At 39.7% G+C, this 24591-nt stretch overlaps 1 protein-coding gene across 13 annotated transcripts in view; it reads right to left on the bottom strand.

Annotated features, from left to right (window-relative positions):
• Positions 1–219: 219 nt before the first annotated feature.
• Positions 220–24591, bottom strand: part of CELF2 (CUGBP Elav-like family member 2) — a 703635-nt gene continuing 679263 nt past the window's right edge. For 7 of the 13 annotated variants that reach the window (XM_075064174.1, XM_075064147.1, XM_075064171.1 and 4 more), the window contains 4 exons: positions 20061–20180; positions 13091–13288; positions 9485–9628; positions 220–5935 (listed from right to left, as the gene is read on the bottom strand). In XM_075064174.1, the coding sequence (XP_074920275.1) occupies positions 5808–5935; positions 9485–9628; positions 13091–13288; positions 20061–20180 (590 nt within the window). In that variant the 3' untranslated portion in view covers positions 220–5807. Of the gene's footprint in view, positions 5936–9484; positions 9629–12534; positions 12910–13090; positions 13289–20048; positions 20181–24591 lie in introns of those variants that run through there. The other 6 variants (XM_075064143.1, XM_075064162.1, XM_075064145.1 and 3 more) reach the window with 4 other exon arrangements.

The following is a 24591-nucleotide window of genomic DNA, read 5'->3' as shown; positions in this document are numbered from 1 at the left end:
AGGGGAAAAAAATGTAAAATAAACCAAAGACAGCTTAAGTGTGCAAGTCCTCTTTCACCCCCCAATCAGATATTCACTTAGGTGGAATCGACTGTATCTTTTATACACAACAAATAGGAAAAAATTAAAAAAAACAGGGACGTGAAACAGTGAGGTGTGTAGATGTATTACCAACACATAATGACCACCAACAATACAACACACGAAGAGAGAGACAAGTATTAGGAAAATGGTTTAATATTGGAGACAGAAGCAAAAAACTGCATCACACAATAACATACGTTACAAAAATAAGTCTGACTGTTTCAACTACACGGTTATGTTCACAATGAGGACAGGAGAATCAGAAAAAACTTTGATCTAAACAGCAAAAAAGCAAACCCCTAAAGTTGTAACTAATACATTTATCCACGTAAAGTGACCGAGTACTCCTAATTCTAATTATCTTATTGTGTAACTGCACAATACAGAATAAAAAGTGAAACTTACCGCTTGTTTTTTTTTTTTTTTAAAGACAAAATTCTAAACACTAGATATAAGCAAAAGGAAAAAAAGATAGCAAGCCAAAGTTTTTAATTCTCTAAACAAAACCAACTCTCTTTCTACCACCCAGAAATCAAACTTGAAAATCAGTCATGGTCAGGGGGCCCACAAGAGTAAGCCACAAAAAATTCCATTTGATTTTTAATCTCCAGTATAAAAAGTTCCACTGGTACAAAATGCATAAGTACAATCAAGTTGTAGAAATAGGAAAGCCTGCTTTTTTTTTTTTTTTTTTTTGGCTCAAATTCCATCAAACAACAAAATCCAAATGCATCAATAAAACAGAAACAATACTCAAATGGTCTTACAGTTTCCACTAAGTTGCATTAACTTTGGCTTCTCTCAGACAATACTTAAAAATTAGTTTGTAATTCTAAACAAAATAATAGTATTATTAATCTACAAACAACAATTCTCACAGCACGAAAAAAAATAAACCCAAAACCCGAACCCAAAACCAAAACACAAATACATAGGTTTTTTTGTATGACATTATCCAAAAGGTAATGAAACTACAGGTTTTTTTTTTCCTTTTGTTAATAAGCACTTAAGATAATAAAAACGGAAACAGTAATATGATTTCAGAGTAGCACAAGCCAAGGAACTATAACCCCTATGGTGAAAGAAAGATGAACTTGTTAGTCATTTGAGGACTGCCATTTCATTGCAATTAGCTAATTTGTTTGAAAAACTACTAGTTAGTTCCTTTGATTAGAATTTTGGAAAGCAATTTCCCTTGTTTTTCTTCCTTTCTTATTAGGCTCTTTGCACCATTGCAGCTTTTTTCCTTTCAATATTTTGAAAGGGAACTGGGAGATAATTTGTCTCTAAGGAGATATAAGCTTTATTTTTATTATTATTTATAAAGGCAAACTTTTCCCCCCCAATGACCCACAGTTGTCACCTGGAAACATAGAAACAGTCCCTGCTAAAAATGCTGGGCCAGATCCTCGGTTGGTATAAATCACGGGGGTGGGGTGGGATGTCTTCTGAAGTATATGAACCTCTGCCAGTTTACAGCAGCTGGGATTCTAGGATATTAACACTAACATTCTAACTGGACTCTAAACCTGCAGTTCGCACTGGGGTGGCTGCATTGAAAAACCGCTGGAAATTTATATGGTGGATAAAATGAGAAGAATTAGTGAAACAGAAAAAAAATCAGATTATATTCTCATATTATATATATAGGTGCATATATATAATATAATGTGTGATGATACTTTGAATAAGCAAAATTGCTGCAAGAATTACAAAATAGCCCTCAAAGGGTGCAGGAAGGCCTCAGCAGTAGTAAAAACATGTGAGAATAATATAGATCGTTTCGTTATAAGTGCATGTGCTACAAGGAGGAAACTTTTTTGCATCACTAGAGGCTAGTCCTTTCCATCCCAGGGCTTCTGCATAAACGAGCATTTAAGCAAAGTTGGGGACGAGAGACAGAGTGCACCACCTGTGTCTTTATGCTGTTCATATAGGGCTTCTCTTTTAATTGTAGAGGCTTTGAATATAATCAAATAGGAATACATAATGGAAGAAGATATGGCACTTAGTTATCAGAAGCAGGTACTGCTGCTCACATGCACTGAATTGGCAATGGATTCTATTTTCTAGTAGTAAAGAACCGAATTTGGTCACTGGTGGCTACTCGTGCTGTAGACATGCAATCCAGTCAAATTTAAAAGGCAGTGAAAAGGCTACCAGCGTCTCTTTTTGGGTTCCGTGCATAGGGCTCAATCCAGCAAACAACCACATAAGTCACATACATATTCTATTGACTACTGGCGCAAGTAAAGTTACTTGGGTGAGTGTCTGTAGGATTGGGCCCATATATTGTCAATACGAATAATGGCAGATAACACCAAGCGTTACAGCATATGTAAACTTCATCCATAAAAAGTAGTTTAACTGCAGTACACATTGAATTTTCACCCAGGAAGATCTAGTGCATCTGATTTAAGCAAAAGTTCATTTATTTAATTACAAAAATATTGTTTTTTCTCCTCAATGTTTTCAAATGGTGGAATAACCACTCCAATCTGGGAGTGGCTCACACAATAGATAATTAAGAATTGTTTATTTTATTTTATTTTATTTTATTAATACTGAATAGCAAATTCCAGCAGCATATTAAAAGCTCTTTAAGAAAAGACAAAAAAACCCAAAATCTAAAAAGGAAAACCACAAGTTAATTACGGTTTTAAATAATTTTAGTTATAGATACAGAGGAAATTTAGACAGCAGTAAAATAATTTTTTGTCCTTCAGATCTGCCCTGTGCATTTTTCTCATTTCAACCATGTATTAAATAAACCACAAAAAACTAAGTATATATATATATTTATATATATAGATATATATATAAAAATAAACAGCAAAATGGTGAATGTATAAAAGGTATTAACACTCAAGACAGCTCTGGGTGGAAAGGGTTAAAAGTTCAAAACTTTCTCACCTTAGAGGTTTCCATACATTATGAAGAAAATACATTGTGAGGTTTGCTTTCACAGCATTGATGTGCAGAGTGGTTAAAAAAGTGAAACATGGGCACTTATACAATGTTTTACAAAAAACATCAAAGAGAAATAACAAACAATAACAATTTCAGGCAACAAGACCACAGGATAGCAAGTTAACAAACTTTTTAACCTCTTTTTTTTCTTTAAATATTAGGGATTTATACAAAACACATAATAAAATACCCATGTTATCAAATTACTTCACACAAGAAACACACTGAAGCTCTAGGAAGAAAGTACCTTTGGAATTTGGCACTATATTTTCACTGATTTTTTTCTTTAAAAGAAAAACCGATCACATTTTGCTGAACACAAACACATCTAAATTGTCCACAATAAAAAAATGACATCAATGCGTCACAAGCCAACACAAACTTATTCTGGAATAGTTTTTAATTTTTCACATGAAATTTTTTTTTTTTTTAAGCAAACAACTTTTTTTTTAAAACTCATTTTTTGTTGTTGTTCAAGTAAACCAATTTCAAACTTGTCTTTTATAAACACAGAACACTTAAGACCATAAGACTCATGATGAAACCACAACTTAATTCACAGAAGCACCAACGTAACACAGTTTACAGTAACCTTTCTCCTGTACATTGAAACAGTATAAAATATAGGTAATTTCATGTGCATTAAACCATGGATTGTCTAACTGTGAGTCAGTTCAGCAAAAGGTGACACAAATAGGTAGCATTTGCCCTAAAACAGGGTAAATATTTTCTTATACTAATCTACAAAAAGTGGTTCTATATATATATTTTAATGAGAAAGTGAGCCACCTAAAATGGCCTTATCAAAAAACTTTACACTGCCTGAAAAATGTAAAAACTATTACAGACCTCTAGAGACTTAAAATCAGACAGTTTTTTTTCTCAAACTGTTTTGGAAGTAGTCTGTTAGAAACCAACATTCTGTGCCTCTGGACACATATTGCTATTGTCACCAGTGACCAGGCAGAATGCCAATCCCTGTATAATACTTTCAAGTCTGTTATTTTATTTATTTATTTATTTTTGGAAAAGGAAAAAAAAAAGAAAGAAAAAAAAAGAAAGCAAGCAAAAACATTTTTGCCACAGGTTTTTGTTTTTTTTTGTTTTAAACCCTATCATTAATTTGTCTAATAATAAATTTCAGTCTTGCATGAATGCAGCAATGTTTTTTCACATTGACTTCCCAGAATTCATAGCTAGATGAGGTCACATGCAAATTTCAAAGGTCAAACTAGATCAAAGGTCAGTAGGAGAACCAAATATGATGTGAGGTCAGAAAGACATCAGAAACAATGACGGGACGATGAAACTTTTTTTTTTTTTTTTTTTAGACGCCACAGGGACATGCTAGGCAAACGATGAACTAACGGGCATGGAGATGTCTAGGGAAAAAACAAGGAAGAGGAAAAAAGTTACATAGAATCTATGCAGCAGAAACAAAATCACTTTTATGGGTGCAGGAGAAAACTAATGCAAATCTTTCATCATTAAGAGTCTATGAGCCATTCACATAATTTGCATTAACTTACAATACTCATCAACAACAGCACAATGAAACCCCAAACAAATCCATCTGAAAAGCATTAGAGAAGATGGATTCATCTTTGGGGGAAGGAGAGAAGAAAGAACCATTTTCAACAAATGTAACATAAGGGGTAGGGAGAAGAAAAAAGTCAGAAACTGAACTTTAAACTAGAAAATGGAAACTACAAACAAAATAACCAGACAAGTACAAACAAGAGGATAAAAGCATGAACTGTAAAGGGTGTAGGGTTCAACGGTGAAAAAGCGCCCATTCTTGGCACAATTACTCTAGAGACTACTTCAAAGGATCTAGCTAGCATAGAGAGCTGCTCTTTAGGTATCCAATAATTTAACAATAGGCAATAAATAACTTCCATTATTTCTGAGGCAGTAAAAATTTTGTATAAAAATAGAAATGCTTTTTACAAATAAAATTTACAGGCCTGTGGCTTTCTTTTTTATTTATTTATTATTATTAAATTTATCTCTCAAGAAACATCAAGTATCGTCACTCATTTTATTTTATTTTAAACCCTGTAGCTTTAGAAACAGATCTCTAAATCTTTTTTACATTATTCCTTTCCAAAAAACTAAAGAAAACTTTTTAAAAAAAAGTGAAATATAAAGACGACCAGTGTAATATCAGACTAATAGAATGTTATGTTGATTTGAACCCCTAAAAAAACCCAAAAAACAAAACTAAAAATCATTTTCAAAAACAAACTGATGTAGTGGAAAGACTTTTTGTTGTCATTGTCTCACAATAAGTGCTTCTGCTGGCATAAGACCATTATGTTTAACCTATAAACTGCTGGTGCCACTCTGATAAGACTGGGTCCATACATACAAAACAGCTTTTATTTCCCCTAAGTGTGCTAATGGCACCAGGGTTCACAGAGTTAAATTGCACCTTTTTTTTTTTTTGTCGCTTTTAATTCTTAAGATATCATTTCTTTAAAAAAAGAAAAAGAAAAAAAAATGGAGATAAATTACGCCGCAAAATAAAATACAGTAACACAACTCAGTAATTACTTGGCCTGGAAACAGCAGCCAAGTTTACTTGTGGTGAGTGGGGAAATGGAAGCGATAACTGTAAAAATAATTGTCTCTTGGTGAAGGTTGGCAATATGTTCTTCCTTACCCCCCTCCCCCCCACAGAAGGGCAGGTTTGCTCATGGGACTTACCCTAAGAAAGCTAAAACAAGAGCAGTGAGCATCTGGGGTTAAGATCAGTAAGGTTTGCTGTCGTTTTTGGAGCGTTTCAGCTGAACCTTCAAGCGTTTCATACCAATCTGAAAGCCGTTCATAGCCTGGATAGCAGCTTGCGCAGAGACTGGATTGTCATAGCTAACAAAACCTACAAAATACAGAACAGAGGAGGAAAGAAAGTGAATATAGGTTAGAACAAAAGAAGAGGGGACTGGCTCAATATACAGAAAAAAGAGTTTGTTGTTAGTACTTTTTCTTTTAAGTGACATGTTCATTTCACGACTTTCCTTTATTCCTTTGATTATGCTTCACATTCCTTCCCTCCCAATCCATCCCAGCTCTCCCCTTATCTTGCTAGGGTTCAGCATTTTGCTACCTCACCATATGCAGGTGGGACAGCAATCAAACAGCTGTAGTGTCCATGAGCTGTATGACAAGGGGCAGTACAGTCTCTCTCTCTCTCTGGTACTTAGATGGTCCCCCATCACTGCAGTGTCTGAGTGCCTCACAATCATTAATGTCTTTATCCGCACAACACACCTGTGGGTAGGGAAGTGCTATTATCCCCAGGTACAGAGAGGCTAGGTGATTTGTTCAAGGTCACTCAGGATGTCTGTGGCAGAGCAGGGATGAAACATGGGTTTCCCATGGCTCTAATGATGATGATACTTTGCACTTCTATAGCACTTGTCATATCAATGGACATTGCATACCTTAATTAATTAAGTGTCATGACCCTGGCATGGGGGTAGGCAAGTACAGAGGTTAAACGACAGGTCAATAGCAGAACTGGGAACAGAACCCCAGGTCTTCTGCCTCCCAGGCCCCAGCGCTGACCTTTAGATAGTGTTCCTTCCCTGTACTCACTATGGCTGGTTTGGTTTAAATTTCATGTCCCCTGGAGACTAAACATGCTCTTTTCATAATGCACTCTAATCTCCCTGAGCCTAGAAGCTTCACTCATTTTCATATCTGGGCCTCCCACTCTTAATTGCAAAGCACTCCTGACTACCACTCTACCTCTGCTCTGGCTAATTACTGCATTGCAGCCTGGTATTATGCATCTACTTTGACATGCTCCCTTTAATTTCCACTTGAAATTGTCTTAATGAATTATTCTAGATTAGATTGAAGTGTGTATCCCTCTCTTACTCATCACCCTCTTTTCCTTCTCCCCTGGTGCTGACGCTGAGATTTTTCGCCCGCACTCCTCTGCTAACCTCTTCATCATATCCAGTTTGTGTTCACCCAGACAAAATGCTCACCCAGAGCCTCCCCGTCTCTTGTCTTGATTACTCAACTTCCTCCTCTCTGGCTTTCCTGACATTCACTTTTCCCTCTCAAGTCATTCAAAAGGCAGCTGCTAAGATCATCTTCCTGATCATTGTCTCCCTCTTTGTGTCCCTTCACTGGCTTCCTTTTCTCCACCACATCAGATTCAAACTTTTACATTTAGGGAGTCTTCCCACCTCTGACCCTCTTGTTTATTCACTCTCACATCTAATCAAATAGATCCAACTCCCTTCACTCTATTTGGTCAAGGAAGCTAGCCTTGCTCAATCATTTATTCACTTCTCCCACACACACTTTCACAATTCCTGCATTCTGCTGCTAGGCATGGAACATTTTATCCAAATGTCTGTCAAATCACTATCCTGTCCTCCTTCCAGTCATAGAATATTAGGGTTGGAAGGGATGTCAGGAGGGCATCTAGTCCAACCCACTGCTCAAAGCAGGACCAATCCCCAACTAAAATGATACCAGCCAGGGCTTTGTCAAGCCTGACCTTAAAAACCTCTAAGGAAGGAGATTCCACCACTTCCCTAGGTAACCCAGTGCTTCACCACCCTCCTAGTGAAAAAGTTTTCCTAATATCCAACCTAAACCTCCCCACTGCAACTTGAGACCATTGCTCCTCTTTCTGTCTTCTGGTACCACTGAGAACAGTCTAGATCCATCCTCTTTGGAACCCCCTTTCAGGTAGTCAAAAGCAGTTATCAAATCCCCCCTCATTCTTCTCTTCTGCAGACTAAACAATCCGAGTTCCCTCAACCTCTCCCCATCAGTCATGTGCTCCAGCTCCCTAATCATTGTTGTTGCCCCCTGCTGGACTCTTTCCAAAAACCATTCCAGTCCCTCATCAAGAACCATTTCTTTTATGTTGCCTGTGGGAATCTTGCTTCCCCTCTCATTTTTCCTTTCCTTGTTGCAACTGTGTGTTATATCATGTCTTAAATTTCGACTGTAGGCTCTTTAGGGCAAGGACTTCCTCTTCCTATGCATTTACAAAGAATTTAGTATGACGAGGCCCTGATCCTGATTTTTATCTCTGGGTGCTACTGTAACATAAAAATATTTTAAATAATAATTAGTACCAGTGCTTTTCTTTCTCACATTGCAGACTGCACTTACCCTTTCCCTGGAGTATTTCTTCCCCCCTCTTCCTTTCAGACTTTCTCGCTTTTGTGATGCTGGATCAACAGCCTTGTAGACTGAAACCCTTTGTTCATCTACACAGGAGGTGCTGCTGAGGCAGCTGCTATGAAAACTTCCTTATACCACCCCTGACCTGGAAGGACCTCTCTAGATGTGAAAGGGCAGTGTTCATCCTTATTCCCCTCAAACCTTGGAGCCTCTGCTGAGATGGACAACAAGAATGCAATTGGTGTCTGTGGCCACCTGTCTGCTGAAAGTGCATTCTCTCCTTTTTTGAGGCAGCATGTATCAAAATTAGAGCACCAGACTGGGAGTCAGCACACCTGGGTTATGTTCCCAACTCTGCAAGTGATTCAGGGAGATACCTGGGATGAGTCCCTTAGCCCTACAAACTGGCTTTTCTAAAGTCAAATAAGATGCCAAAAATGTAAAATGAAAGTGATGTGCTTCTAAATAAAGCTGAGGGGCTGTGATAGTTTATGTAAAACCAGTTTCTTTTGTAGACTGGCATCATCGTAGATCCTGATCATATCAGTTACTTGATACATGAACTTAATACATTGATGCTGCAAGCAGAGGTGTTTACTTACATTTTGAAATAGAGTACATCAAAGTATAGAGACAGTATATGTATGTAATCAAGGTATTAGTATGCATCTGATCAACCCTAGATCCTGTTTTACTTCAGAAGGGTTTAAGCATCAGACACACTTCTTCACATGATCCTTAGTTATCTAATTTCCCTGCAGCTCAAGAATTCTACATGAAACCTGACAATGACTGTATCCCTCTTCATCCCCCACCCTGTCGTAACGACAGATGCTACCTGGACAGTTGAACCTACTTGTAGATGCATGTATAGGCAGCAACGAGCTGTAACATATTCTGTGCTACATATGTGTACACTATACAAACACTAATTGCACAGTACTGTACTTAACCCAGAAGTACAAGTAATGGGTTAAACACAGAGTTTTAAAGAGGCTCAGCTATACAATAGAGGATAATTAGGTATCCATAATAAGGCAGCTTAATAGTATAGTAAATGGCATTCCCCCACATAGGGTGTAATTAGTTTCATGTATTTGACACATCCATAGTAGATGTCAGACTGGAAGGTGTTTTTTTTTCCAAATCCAGTTTTTAGTTTGAACTGCTTTGTCTGTGTATCTTTTTGTACTTTTGAGGATTACAAGCCATAGCTCTGGGATCAGGTTCACCACGTACAGTTTTACTTTTCAATTGATTAAATGTTGCTTACCAAAGCACTTGCTCAGATTGGTCTGTTTATCAATGAAGACTTTAGCAGAGATAACATTCCCAAAGGGCATGAACATCTGCAGAATGTCCTGGTCTCCAAACTCCTGGGGGAGGTGGTAAATAAAGAGGTTTGCCCCTTCTGGACCTTTAGAGACAGGAAAACCACAAAAAACCAGTATGAAAAGAGCTATTAGACGAGTTCTATGTCATCTATCTTTTTTGGTAATTTAGAAGGTGATGGGCAAACACAGTTCAGTTTCAGACTTTTTGAAGTAACAAAAACAAAGCAAATGGACAAAATAACAGTGGCTCTTCTACAGATTTGTACTTGAAATCTCTATTATCAGAGAAGCTGAACTGCAGCCTCCTTCCTAAATTCACGTAAGACTGCCCAGCTTGTCCTAAAGTAGGGTTATGGTTAGAAGAGTGACTGCATGAAAGTGGCACCTTCTTACGACAACTCTGCTCTCTGCATCTCTTCAAGCTGTCCAGTTATGGAAGAGCATTGAGTTCTGTGCTGCCTCACACATCGTCAAAGGTTTTGTCAGCTAAACCAGAGACATTACTAGCATAAGAGATAGAGCCCAGCTCAGTTCTAAAGAGCCCATGTTTAAGCCTGCAGGGTAGGCAATTGGGGGCAGGGGGAAGTAAAACAAACCTTCCTTTGACTTACAAACTGAGCTGGCTGATTTTCTTTGCAAATAACTGAGGGACAAAAAGAAAAAAAAAGGAAAAAAAGAAAAGAAAATGTGTAGTCATTTTTCATAGTACACGTGTTGTTTTAACAACAAAGAATCCGGCTGGAAAGCCCTCACCACCTGGCAGGGAACCCTGCCAAAAGAAGAGCCGGTCAAGATTTTTAACTGATTTTCTTCCTCCCAACAACAACAAAAATGGATTTTCCTTGAAATGAAGTGTTTTGGAAAATCTTTTTGAGTTCTGTGAAATTTCAAATGAAAATATCCATTCTCTTTTTAACTGGAATTGTTTTTCTCTCAAACTGAGGTTTGTATTGGTTTTTGAAAGCCAGTCCACAGAAATAAAATTGATTTTTTTCACTGAGCTCTAGTCAGAAGCTTCTTATCATCAACTCTGCCTCCCTATTACCATAATAATCTGGAAATAAAAAGAAGAGACCAAAGAAAGACTTTCCAGTGTGAAGCTGGACGTGTGGCCTTCCTAGTCACAGTGCATCACTGGGATTCTAAGATGCCACACGATTCTGGTGCAGGCAGCTTCTGGAGTAGACTAAATGGATATTCTGTGGCTTGAGTGGAGACTAGATGTGTCTCAGATGTGCTGCGTTTGATTACTGTCTAGGGGAGGAGAGGAAAGTGCAGGCCAGACACTTATGGAGTACCTTCTGCAGCAGATTCATGGAGCCGCACTGGTGTTCACAATAGAGGAACCAGACTGCCTCCCCTCTCACAGCCTGAGGGGAGGGGCTGCAATATTTGCCCTAGACAGGGGGTGCATGGGTTGGAAGAAAACAAAAAACAAAACAAAAAAACAACAGAACAACAGGGTGAAAAAAAAGAATTTTATAAAATGAAATGGAAAAAAAAAATCACCTGGCAATATGGAAGAGAAGCCAAATGAAGTTTCTTCTTACCAAAAAAAATAAAATAAAATAAAATGAAAAAAAAGTCTTCTCAACAAAAGGAACTTTCTTAATCACTGAGCAAAACTGGTTTAAGAGTTTGATAGCAGTATGCATAAAACAATTCACTCCATTTCATTTAACATTTAATGCAATATTTTCCTCTGGTAGCTGGTTATCCTCCTCTAAATATTCCATACTCTTAGCCATTCCATCAGAAGAAGTCATATGTTGAAACACAAACACAGCCAGCAGAATTTAATAATGAACTCGCTCACCTTAACAGTCCCCCATGGAAAAGACAGCAAGATGACAAAGGCCTTTACTTTATAAGGGACACTGTCACATGAGGAATGATAAAATATATAGACTCACAGAATATCAGGGTTGGAAGGGACCTTAGGAAGTCATCTAGTCCAACCCCCTGCTCAAAGCAAGACCAATCCCCAGACAGATTTTTGCCCCCTCAAGGATTGAACTCACAACCCTGGGTTTAGCAAGCCAATGCTCAAACCACTGAGCTATCCCTCCCCCCATATTGATAAAAATGCTTTTGTGAACTTACAAACAATTAAGATAATTTTAAAAAAATAAAAGCTAGTCCTACACTATTTGCCACCCAGTCACAAGAGAAACAGCTTCTGTTTATGGTTTTATCCAATCTGAATAAAATGCAAATCAAAAACAAAAAAGAACTGAACAAAGCCAGGGAGCCAAAATAGTGAGAAAAATAAATGAATTTAAAAAAAAATTGATTTCAACTTCAATAATCTAAATTGTTAATGGCAAAAATGGCAAGAAAATTATAAAATGCATATGTATTTTAATTTGACAGTATCTCTATTAAATCCCTAGCTTTGAGTTTTTCAACATTGTCTGCCTAAGAGATACCATGTTCCATAATGATTCAAGAGACTATTTTAAAATAGGATAAAAAACTTCTTTTGATGCCATTCACTAGCCCTTGTTCCAGTGTATCTCTGGCAAGAACAGTAAGTACAATGAAGACTCTTTCTTAGAAAGCAACAAAGAGTCCTGTGGCACCTTACAGACTAACAGATGTATTGGAGCATAAGCTTTCGTGGGTGAATACCCACTGTGTCTGATGAAGTGGGTATTCACCCACGAAAGCTCATGCTCCAATACATCTGTTAGTCTATAAGATGCCACAGGACTCGTCGTTGCTTTTTACAGATCCAGACTAAGACGGCTACCCCTCTGATATCTTTCTTAGAAGGCATACAAAACTTTTCTATCTTCTAAAATTAGCCAAAAGTTAAGGGGGTGGGAATTAAAAACAAAACCCCAAGAAGGCTGCCGGGGGAGAGAAGAGAGAGAGGCTATCCTCATTTCACTAAACATTTTGTGATTAGTATTAATTTATTCTTAGTGTTAACTTCCTGAGGTTTATTTTGCTCTGTTGGCACAGAAAGAGGGGCAATCAATCCCCTCAAGACCCACAATTAAACAAAGAACCACCTGATGTAACGACAGATTTTGTCGTTAACCTAAAAACTAAAATCTAATAGCAGCTAGATGATCATAGCATAGATAAAAACCACAGGAGGAGAGGGAAGGGGAAAGTTACTCACACGACACTTCCTCCCTCCCTCACCTCCCATCAACAACAAATTAAAAAATTTAAATTTAATTAAATTTTAAAAATTTAAAATTTAAAAAAAATGCTTTCAGGATAGTTTTCATTAGCAGTGTCTTTTGTGAGCAGCAGCTAATGAGTACTTTTACATTAACAAATAATAGGTGGTAAAATACACCTTGAAGGATAGATGGCAAAAACTAAATTAAAGGATAAAACAAAAACAACACTGAACAGGAAAGAAGAAAAGGTTAAAAATCAATGGTTAGGCTGATCACGTCTCTTCAGAACGCATCTATGAAGAAATAAGCCAAACCCAACCAAAGTAGAAAGGATGAATTTAACTTATTGTAAAATTTGACATTGCTGTTTGAGACGTGTGCTTTGCGGCCCTAGCAGGTGCTGCTTACCTTCTTTCTGGCTGCCTGCAGCACTCTGTTGCTGTAACAAACTCTGACTGTACAATGTTGGCAGTGCTGCTGCAGCATACTGCTGAATTCCTGAGTAGGCCTGGGTGAGGGCGTCCATTGTGCCTGCTGTACCATTCGTCAAGCCTGTTGCGCCAAGTCCTCCATTCAGGGCCGCCATACCTGAGAGCATTTGAGCAACTTTACAAAAAACCCAACAATAGAGAAAAGAAATTGCACTTGTTCATTAGTGCTTTCCAAAAGTAGTTGGCATTATATGACACCGACAATGACGGCAGTGCATGCAAGCCAGTACTTCACCAAATGGAACTGAAAACAACGAAACACAACTTTGGTAAAGATCACTTCAGCACAATGGTTTGACGACCAAATCTATTCACATGCAATCTGCTACTGGCAAGTACTGTAACATCGTGCTTCTGAAATCCTGTTCTTCCACATGCCTCAAGACATACACATTGGGCTACGTGATCCTGAGGCTATCCAAAGACTGTAGGAAGGAATTCACTTGATCAAGGGTGGATACCTTGTGGTTGGCAATGGGGCAGAGTGTTCACCAGGCTGGTCATTAGTGACTGGAAATTACTACCATATGAATGAAGTTTACCAATTAATTTTACATAGGCCACCAATCTCAGTTACCCACTTTCCAAAACAACCACTACTACAATTGGCACCCTTCTGTGCATTGCAGAACATGGGCAAGATAACTGAATGGGCATGGAAGCACGGCTAGCCTCTCACTCCTGGTATCTCCTGATCAGGGCTGGGAAGCATTTGGTGGTGTGGTGTAGGGTAGCCAGCAGTGCTTCAATCTAAGCTGTGCCTGTCCTGCTGATAAAGAGAAATCTTTGGTCTCTATTGTTGTCATTCCCTCGCTTCTTATTGGCAGTAACATCACTTTATAAACACCAGTCTGCACCCTGCTAAATAGCATATTAACTGGGATGACTGCCAGGGAAGACATTCAGGGCAAGGACTCTAAGCTATGGATAAATGGCACACTCAATCCATTTATATGGCACTGTCTGTGATGAGAGTTTTATATCTCTGAATTGATGGTTGACAGCAAAAACTTTTTGTGGTGCAGCCTTCTATGCCACTTATTTTTCCTATTACAGTTGTTAAAAGAGTCACCTGTATCTTCAAGTGCTACAGTGAAAAGTTTTAATATTAATTCTTACAGCAATTCGTGGAATAAAAGTGAATTTTCTCCCTACATTTAGATATAGGCCCTGCAGTATTGCAAAGGGCAGCAGATTGGAACAAATTTAGAGAAGAGCCATAAAATGATTAAAAGAACTAAGGGCTTGATTTTCAGAAGAGCTGATGACCCATACTTCCAACCAAAGGCAATGGGAGCTGCAGGGACTCTGCAAAATTGAAAATCTGGCCAGATTTCAAAAGTGACTACTGAACTTGTGTGCCTGAATTTATGGGTGCCTGACTTGAGGGAATTTCCATGGGGCATGACTTTCAGAGACTGCTGAGCACCTTCCCTCTGAAAATCATACCCCCTCTTTAAGATGTCTCCAGTTGGGCACCTAAAAATGGAAACATACAAAATCACTAGTTACTGTTGAAAATCTAGGCTATGATGCATAGATAGTAGCTTGGCAAAATAATGACTAAGGCAGGGATGGGGCACATGTTAAATACCAAAGGTGGCAAACCCAAAGGAAGGGAAAGAGGAATTATTTGGAGTGGTAATAAGGGGGCACATGTGTTGGAGAAAGGTTAAGAAGTTAAGCTGAGCACAATTTATGGCAACTGTCTTGAAAAAAAATTAACCATTAAATCTATTAGACTGTGCAATAGTCTTCTCCAAGGGAAGTGGCAGAAACCCTATCATATGAGCAACTGAAAGATGGACTGGCACTAGGAAGTGTGCTGCAGGGAGCAATCCTGCATCGACAGAGAAGGATATAGAGGATGACTGAATAGCTCTTTTCTATCTCGAATGTATTGATCCTAGCACAGTGTATTCCTATGAGTTTCTGACAATCATGACCATTGTTCAAGTGGCACCTTCTTGCTTTTCACTAGGGTCTCTGCCAATTAGGAGGATTCTACTATATAAATTATACCCTTTGATATTAGTATAATTTGTGTAACATTAACACTGGACCGAGATGCGATATTCCACGATCTCAGCTTAATAAAATGTCTTGCACTTGGAAGTTCTAGAACTGGGAGGGTGGCAGAGGGAGGAAAAGACACTGATGTGGTGGATGCCAACCCACCACATCACAAAAACAAAAGAGCCAAGCTCAGTTTGGAACACAAAATAGCCAGATTTTTTTGGTAAGTGGTCCTGAATCAGTGTAAGAAAAACCTCATAATCAATAAGGAGACACCAATATACCTCTATTAAATGTCTTCCATCCAAGAGGAAGAGCTTTTGAAAATAAGGATTCAGCATAGCAATTGTGTTAAAATAATGGGTTCGTGTGGCAGGGTGCTGGTTGAGAAGCCCTTAATCAGCTCCTGCCATTCCAGCCCCAATCAAGCCTGTTGTAGGTAAAGTAGCTGTGAAGCCTGTATGGAGTTGGGAACTGGCGTAGGAAACCTTTTGAGAATAAAGAGCTTGGGTGTTGCACCAGACTGAAGTGTTCCTGACTCACTGAGGAGGGAGGCCCAGGGGCCAAATACCCATGAGTGCAGCGTGAACCCCATTATAGTTTGTACTGAAATCTAACTGCAACCCTACCAAGAGATCTGAATATTGTTTTCTGCCATTGCTTGCGTGTGTGTGTGTGTGTGTGTGTGTTTGTTTGTTTTTGCAACACTGGTTGAATTAAATGACCCCAATAAACCACTTCTTGTCTCTGGTGCTTTTTGCACAGTGTTGAAATAACTTCATGATAGAGAAACTATTAAGATAACAAGTTATCTTCTATGAGTCATCAGCCCATTAGCAAAACACTTTCTGTGTTACTCTGCTCTTGGCAAGTTATGTGAACCTCTTCACATGAACCTATAGCCTCTACCACCAGGCTATTTCAGATCATTAAACAGAAAGCCCTGTTTGACAGCACTGCTAGGGAGAAGGACACTGCTACCATCACTACAACAGACATGGCTAAATTTATTTCCACCTTGAGCAAAACAGTTCTGTAGAAAGGCCTCAGATCCTTGATATTATTTACTCTCCTCTTCCACTGTTTTTACAAAATGTCCTATGGCCTAATAGCACTGGCTTGAGTTAAGCGGAGTATGGAGAGGCAAAGTGTAAACATCTTCACACAGCTCTACCAATGCATCTCCACGTGTCCTGCACTGTATAAAGTAATTATTCTATCCCTGGGTTTCTAATGAGCTGTCTTGAATCTTCCAAAGTGACGAATAAAAATAATAGATTATAATACTTAGCAGTTCCACTGCCCTCTGTCAAAGAATCTCAAAGAGACTTACAAACATTATTAAGCTAAAGTTTCTCTCTTCCCCTGTGAGGTAGATTAATGCCATTTCCCCTGTTTTACAGATGAGGAAACAGAGACAGAAAGGATAAATGACTTTACCCAGGATCACATGAAACGTCTGTGTCAGAGCCAGCAATAGTATTCAGATCTCTTCACTCTCAGTCTTCTTTCTTAATCACAAGACCATCTTTTTTCCCCTCCTCACATTAGTGATGTCATTTTACACATCAGATTCTTCTCATTAGTAACTTTATTTGAATTTACTTCTTCAAAGCCCAGAGTGTAACACATTATCCCACTGTGCCACCCAGTCTCCGTGAACTAGCTTTTTAGTTCTGCAAAGATTTTGGGGTCTTTCTAGTTGTTGTTCTTGTTCCCAGAAGAGAAACTTAATTGAAAGAAAGTCACTTAGGGATAAGTTGTGGCTGGCTGCACTTCCTAGTCCTTTCTAAAAGATTGCCTCTTACCATTCGCCACTTCAGATTCCACTTCTCAAATCTGTTTCCCTTCAGCTATAATCTCAACGATTTGTGTAAACAAATTATCAAATCTGCATTTGTCTTCAGCACCCTTGTCTAACTCATTCATGGCTTGTACCTAGCTCCACTTTAGAATGCTAGCATTAATTCCACAAGCATGTATCTTTGGTTCCAGCTTTTATGGGCAACTATACCATTTCACTCGACTGAGAGCTTGGTTTTACCAGCCAGTGATTCTATATCCCAATACATTGCTCATGGTCTGGCCCTGCCATGGGACACAGAGGGTTCCCAACCGAATTTTCATGACTATATGCTCCATGACAGGTTAGAGTGCAAACAACTGAATGGGAGATGGTTAGTGGGAGCATACCTGGGCCCAGAAGCAGCATATTGTCAATACAGATAGGGGATAACTCTTTTGAGACTATAATCAGAGGTAACTACCACAAGTACCACAAGTACCAGAGGTTGATAATCAGTGTCATAGTATTTTCAAGAGAGAAAGAGGTGTCAATCACATCACAGCATATGAGAAAGCAGTATACTTCCTGAATCTCACCACAAAACATTTATTTCACACACACGCACACACACACACACACTCTCTCTCTCTCTCTCCATGTGCAAATACTCTTCATGCCATCTGTGGAAACATTCACAAATAACGAGATTTTGAGCCAAATCCACCGAGGTATAAGTCCATGGGAATCAAATTTGGTCCTTGATTGTGTACTCATCAATAATACTTCAGATATCACATGCAAATAGGATTTGCATTCATGTCATTTGAAAATGCCTGTTAGGAAAACCTAAAGCCATCATCCATAATCTAGAAAGAATTGCTAAATGGGTGATGGTATGATTCCCACATTCTGTCAAGAGGTGAAATCACACAGGTGGCTTACTGTGGACCAGTCTTGGTGAAAGGATGTTATCTTTCCGAGTGTGCCAGTGCGCTTGCTTCTTAGTACTTGTGAAAAGGGGTGGCATGCCACATTCTACCCTCGATGCTGTAATCTTATATGTTCCACATAACATACATTCAGTATTTACCAGGGATCAGAATCTTAATATTAGCACACAGTGATTCCTTAGACATTGTTAATATCATTAATGAGACCAGGTGAGTGCCATTTCAGTGGCTCGGTTTGATAGAAACAAAGCATATATTGCTTCAAAATCTGACAAGGGGCATTTCTGCATTTGCTTACTTTTGCTAAACTACCCTTGAACCATATTTACTTTGAAGGTTTTTTTGTTTGGTTTTCTAGTATTTTTGTCCTTGCCAGAAGCAAGACCTGTCCTACACAAGGCCCCATGCAAATGCTTACCACAATTTCACTGACGTCAATGAACCCTCTCCACCCCCAACTCCCATCAATGACAACCAAAGCTCACGTAACAAAATGACTGGATGAGCAGCTAGATAACAGTGACAAAAAGGACATCATGCAGAGCATCAGAGTGAGCAAGTGATACTGAGGAGGACATCCATTCCTACGGATACATTATGATAGCTAATGAACTAGAGACTGGTGATGACCAAATAGATTCCTTGCATTGTAGGGTAGATGCAAGGAACAGCGGCAGCTAAAAACAGCTAGGCAGGAAGGGAAAGATGCAGCCAGATGACTCTCCTCCAATGAAGGAAAAAGTGAAGTCATTGTAACAGAAACAGAGCAGAAGGGATCATTGTTCTGCAGTAGAAGCTTGTGATTGGCTACTGTGGTTGATAATGAGGATGAAGGTTCTGATTAACGACTGACATCTTTCTTTTAGCTGGAAATGTCAGTGCTTGTTTTACACCACTTAGGAGAAATTTACATGCTCTAGTACTACAGATGACTGAGCCATCCTCACATACTTGCAAATTAAAAACTAAGAAATTGGTTTCAATTTATAAGCAAATATGCAGCTCCGAAGTCAAAGGAGGTGTCCTATTCTGTCTCTATAACTAATAGAAAGGTTGCAGCAAATGGGTGTTTCTTAATAACCTAAATTCCTGAATTATATCTTGTGCTGAGGTGCAGTACCTGTTTTCACAGATTTATGTTTTTGGTTTCTGAAATCAAAAGGAGCCTTTCATATAACCAAAACCAATCTCCAGAATCCATTCTGACTATCTAGCACAGGTCCTAAAATTATATACTCTTCAAGAAAAGGGGTCTTTTTTTCCCCTCCAGGAACTCAACAAAATCCACTTTGGAAGGCAAGATCAGTGAAACCTTAAGACTCCAGGGCTGTATATATTTAGGGCCCTACTGAATTCACAATCCATTTTGGTCAATTTCATAGTCATGGGATTTTAAATATCATAATTTTCATGATTTCAGATATTTTAATCTGAAATATCATGGTGTTGTAATTGTAGGGGTCCAGACCCAAAAATGAGTTGTGTTTGTGTGTGTCTGTGTGTGTGTGTGGGGGGGGTTGCAAGGTTTTGGAGAGGGTTGTGGTACTGCTATCCTTACTTCTGCTGCCTTCAGAGCTGGGCAGCTGGAGAGCAGCAGCTGCTGCCTGGGAGCCAGCTCTGAAGGCAGAGTTGCCACCAGCAGCAGCACAGGAGCAAGGGTGGCATGATATGGTATTGTCACCCTTACTTCTGTGCTGCTGCAGGTGGGCGCTGCTTTCAGAGCTGGGCATCCAGCCAACAGCCCCTGTTCTTTGGCCACTTAGCTCTAAAGGCAGTGCAGAAGTACGGGTGGCAATACCATAACCCCACTAAAATAACCTTGTGACCCCACTGAAGTTCCCTTTTGGGTCAGGACGCCAATTGGAGAAACGCTGGTCTCCCCCTGTGAAATCTGTATAGTATAGGGTAAAAGCACATTAAAGACCAGATTTCACAGGGGGAGACCAGATTTCATGGTCTGTGACGTGAATTTGGTAGGGCCCTATATATATGCCAAGAATGGAAGCTGATCAACTTTACCTGCTGTTTTGCATATTTATTAAAAGCAATGATCTGTTTATACTTGATAGTTTTCCTACAGTGATTACTGGGGAAGGCTGTCCACCACAGCAATAAATACTCACTGTTTACGGTACCTGCTAGTGCATTAATATTATTCAGTCCAACAGTGGCTCCAGCCAATCCTTGGAGAGTACCCAGAGAAGTCAAAGAATTCATGGCCGCACCAGCCGTGGAATTAGCAGTTGATGCAGCCACTAAAAGGGGAGAAAGTAGGGAAACATTAATTAAAGTAAACAGAACCTGCAATTTATCAATCACAAAACATCATGCACTGACTCTAATCTTAACAACTGGACTCCTTGCAAAAATGTACAGGATCAGACCAACTTTCTCAATACGTTCCTGTACTGGTTGCTGATGGAAAGCATTGCTGATTTTTTTTAGTGGTGTGGATTTGATAGTGAAATTTGAATAATTTGGCTTTCTTTGCAGAAACAGTAAATCTGTGAACAGTTAAAAAACCTCTATCACATTCTCAAAAGTTTATCAATAAAGCACTAAGGGCTGATCAGTCAGCTAGACTGCCAGAGAGGCTGCCCCTTCTTAACATGGCCATTAAGCAACCATATGTTACTCATAGGTCTTGGCATTGATATCTGAGGAGATCTGGTCTCAAACAGTTTCTGTTCTGGGCTCAAGCAAAACCTGAATTGTTCTGTCCTAAGTCCGATGCTGTCATGGCACTGTATCTTTAGGGCACCATATAAATGGAGTATAAAGCACTGAAACTTGAAATTTTTTAAAAATAACTAACAAAATACCAAACACAGTTAATTTTTCTGTCAGCTTCCATTGGTATCTAGATAGGTACTTCTGTGGCCCCATCAGCACAGTATTCAAGCACACTACGAATATGAGATGTAGTTATCCCTGTTGAGGGAGGGAAGTATTATCATTGCAATTTCACAGAAGAGGAACTGAGGCACAGGTAGATTAAGGGACATGTTCAAAGCTACACTTTGACTCTGTGGCAGACGTAGGATTTATAGCCATATCTCCTTAGTCCCAGTATAGTGCAACTGTCTCAAGACCATCTTTCCTCTGCAGCAGTGTTATCTGAAATGGCACTATCTTATTTTAAAGTGAATGTTCTAGTTAGGCTGTGGTGAAGTAGGCACGAATGCTTTCTGTCCCTAATCCTCTTAATCCTTTCTGGGGCCCTCACCTCCATCAGAGGCACCCAGTTGGGCAGTGAACACCAAGAAGTTAAAGTTTCTAGGCTGATGCAACGAAGAGAGCGGAAGACAATTTTATCAAAGATAAGGAGTTGCCTTTACGGAGGTCCAAGCAAAGTGCAAATAAGTCCTCTCCACTTTAAACAAAGTCACATACACACATACCTATCTACCTACCTCCCCACAACTCCAAGATACCCTTAAACTTCCTTTCACCCTGCCTTAAAGGTCAACAAATTCCAAAGAGTCAACAAGCCTTCTGGTCTTTGCAATGCAGACGCTCTTAGCTTGAGAGCCCTTACTGATCTTCAACCCTGCTGTCGTGTGTGCATGTAGTGGAGACCAGTGATTTCTGTCAGCCACGATCCAAGGTATGTAAAGCTTTGTAAGCTGAAGTCTAATTGTATCCAGAAGCAAATAAGGAGTCTGTACAGTGGCTAAATGAGTGGTGTAATAAACTCCCTGTGGCTAATGCTATCAGCAATTCGTTTTATGAAGAACAAAACTAGAACAAATCAAAATGTAAGATTAAAATTCCTCCTGTGTGAGAGATTAATGAGCGGATGGGTTTCTAACACATCCTTGTGAGTGAGGAAAGCAGTCCAAATCCTGCTCTTTTGTAAGGTTCTAGGACCTCATTCTGGTTACTGGTGTCAGATCCACACAACTCAAATGTACGGTCAGTGACTGACCAAAATCTGGGCTGAATGTAAGTGCACGTTCTTGAGTTCAAGTTTCACTATTCTATCAGTTAACACTGAGCAGGCTCCTCAGATTGTCTCATAATTTCAATTCAGATCTCACATTATCCTAGTATGACTGAATATTCAGGTAAATCAGAACTATTATAAAATGCCACTGAGAGCACTGAAGCAGTCAAGGAATCAGTGGGCTCATGTTGCAATTATTATTACTGCTTGGCAATGATCTGCATTGCAAGCCTGATGGGAGGAATTAGCCATAAGACATGTCAGATACACTTGAGGGTTTTTCCTATTTTGCCGACTAGCACTTTGAGGGGCATAGAGTTAAAGATTTTACATGCACACAATATAATTTGAGCATGGAGCAAAGAGAGGGAAGAAGGAGAGTCCAGTGGTGCAGGCACTAGCCTGGGACCTAGGAAACCCAGATTCAATTCTCTGCTCTGCCACAGACTTCCTGTGTGGGCCTGGGGCAACTCAGTCTCTGTGTCCCAGCTCCCCAGCTGTAGAATGGAGGTTAGAGTACTTGTGGACTTCAGAAGAGTGTTGTGGGGATAAATATACTAAAGATTGTGAGATCCTACAGCAACAAGGACCACGTAAGTACCATAGGTAGGTAAATAGCTGAAAAAATTTCCACAACACGCTCAATACCACCAGTAAATGAAACATCGTATTACTTACAGAACACAAAAATGTAATAAAGGAAAAGGTAAAATACCGTGGAAGCTTTATGTATAGAAGCCTGTTATCTAAACTCTTATTTCTCCTACCAGTGGTGCACACTGAAATCGGTCTCAAGCTAAGGATTAAAGGAGCTTATCCTGTCTCTTCCCTCTTTTCCTTCAGTTGAAATGACCTTGCTTTAGAAATGTAATGCATGATGAATACACAGGAAAAAAAATATCACACAACTTGTGGTAAAGTTAGAATACTGTGCCATTCATTTGGGAAACCAGCAAAACTCTCTAGCATCAACCAAGCTCCTGGGCTCAGCAGCTGCTCTTACTCATGGCAAAGGCAGCATAACTCAGTGCCATCACAGCGTTATTTTACATTTATTGCTTTTAGTTGTCCAGGTGACAAAAATCTATTGGATACCTACTGAATTTATAAATTGCTTTCTTCTGGCGCTCCCATGTCACCAAATAATAATAATAAAAAAGTTTGGAACATTGCTGCTCTGAACTGAATTGCCTCACAATAGGGCTTTATAAGCAGTAGGTAGCAGTCTCCAGATTCTGAGAAAGCTTGGTGTACTGACCTATAGCACTGTTAGGAAGGTTTTTCTTTATGCTGCCTTTCTACCAACATTTACACTAATTGTTAGAAAAACTGAATTGTACAAAACGTGCATAATGGCTTAGGTTTCCAAGCTATACCTTATGGAGTCTTGTATCCGTAGCAGTAAATTGATTATTCTTCACTTTGTACTGGGAATTTTATCCCTGCCTCCTTTAAAACCTGCACACATGTGAGCTTCAATAAGCTACATGGGCAGCATCAAGGAAGCTAGCTCGCTTCACAGAGACAGATAAAAGGAACAAAGAAGCAGCTTGTGTTCTAGCCAGGTGAATATTGGATGATTGGGAACTAATGGTAGGAGACTAGGGCTGTCCTCAGACTATGGCCACATCTACACTACGGGATAAAATCGAATTTGCTAAAATCGGTTTTATAAAACTGATATTATAATTTCGATTTCATGAGGCCACACTAGGCCCAGTAATTCGGTGTTGTGCGTCCATGCTCCGAGGCTAATGTCGATTTCTGAAGTGTTGCATTGTGGGTAGCACTTCCGTAGCTATCCCATAGTTCCCGCAGTCTCCCCCGCCCTTTGGAATTCAGGGTTGAATCTTAATTGTCGCGGGGGGTTCTGGGTAAATGGTCGCATCATTCTTCTCGGGAAAACATCAGCTGAATTGCCTTTCGGCGCGTTTTCCCTGGATTGCCTGGCAGACGCCTAAGCGGCCAACCTGGAGCCGTTCGTTTTTTTTTCGCTAGCACGCGATGTGTCTGGATGCGCGGGAGAGAGAGGCGATATCCAGCTCTACATCAGCAGCATTCACTTGCTTTGCAATGGATAGAGAGGTGGTGTACGGTTGTTCTTAGTCTACTGCGGGAGAAGTGGCATGAGATGAGGTTTCGTTCCTCTCTTCTGTACTGGTCTTGCTGCTATGATGAGTTGACCTGGTGAAAATTTTTGAAGCAATTGGGATGTACTCACTTGGGACTGAGTCATCCTTATGGTTTCTAAAAATAGAGTCCGTCTGCGCTAGAATAAAGGCAGTGTATAGAGACCAGTGTATCAGAGAGCAAGCTGCTCCGTGTCAGTTTCACAGGGGTGCCCTGCAAAACGCAACCGTTGCTTCCCTCCTCCCCAACCTTTGTGGCTACATGGCGTGTCCCCCCATTTGTGTCATGAAGTTGTTAGGAATGCAGGAATAAGAAACGAGACTTGTTAGTGAGAATAAAATGGGGGGGGGGGGAGGAAGGCCTTGAGGCTAGCCTCCTGGGGCTTGACGTCCAGGGCAGTATGGAATCTTTCTTTTACACAGAAAGGGAGGGGGGCTGAGCCGCGTTAAGTTTAGATGTAAAGCGTTACAGTTGTACTATCTACTGGGAGTAACTGGGAGTCATTCCATTTTTACCCGGCCCCCGCAGCCTCACCTGGCCAACAGGAGCACTCAGGGGCTGATGGCGAGACGACGGATATCAGTCATATT

This window comes from Chelonoidis abingdonii, chromosome 1, assembly GCF_003597395.2.
Source record: "Chelonoidis abingdonii isolate Lonesome George chromosome 1, CheloAbing_2.0, whole genome shotgun sequence".
In the NCBI taxonomy this organism is placed as follows: Eukaryota; Metazoa; Chordata; order Testudines; family Testudinidae; genus Chelonoidis; species Chelonoidis abingdonii.
This window is presented reverse-complemented; position numbering and strand designations above follow the sequence as displayed.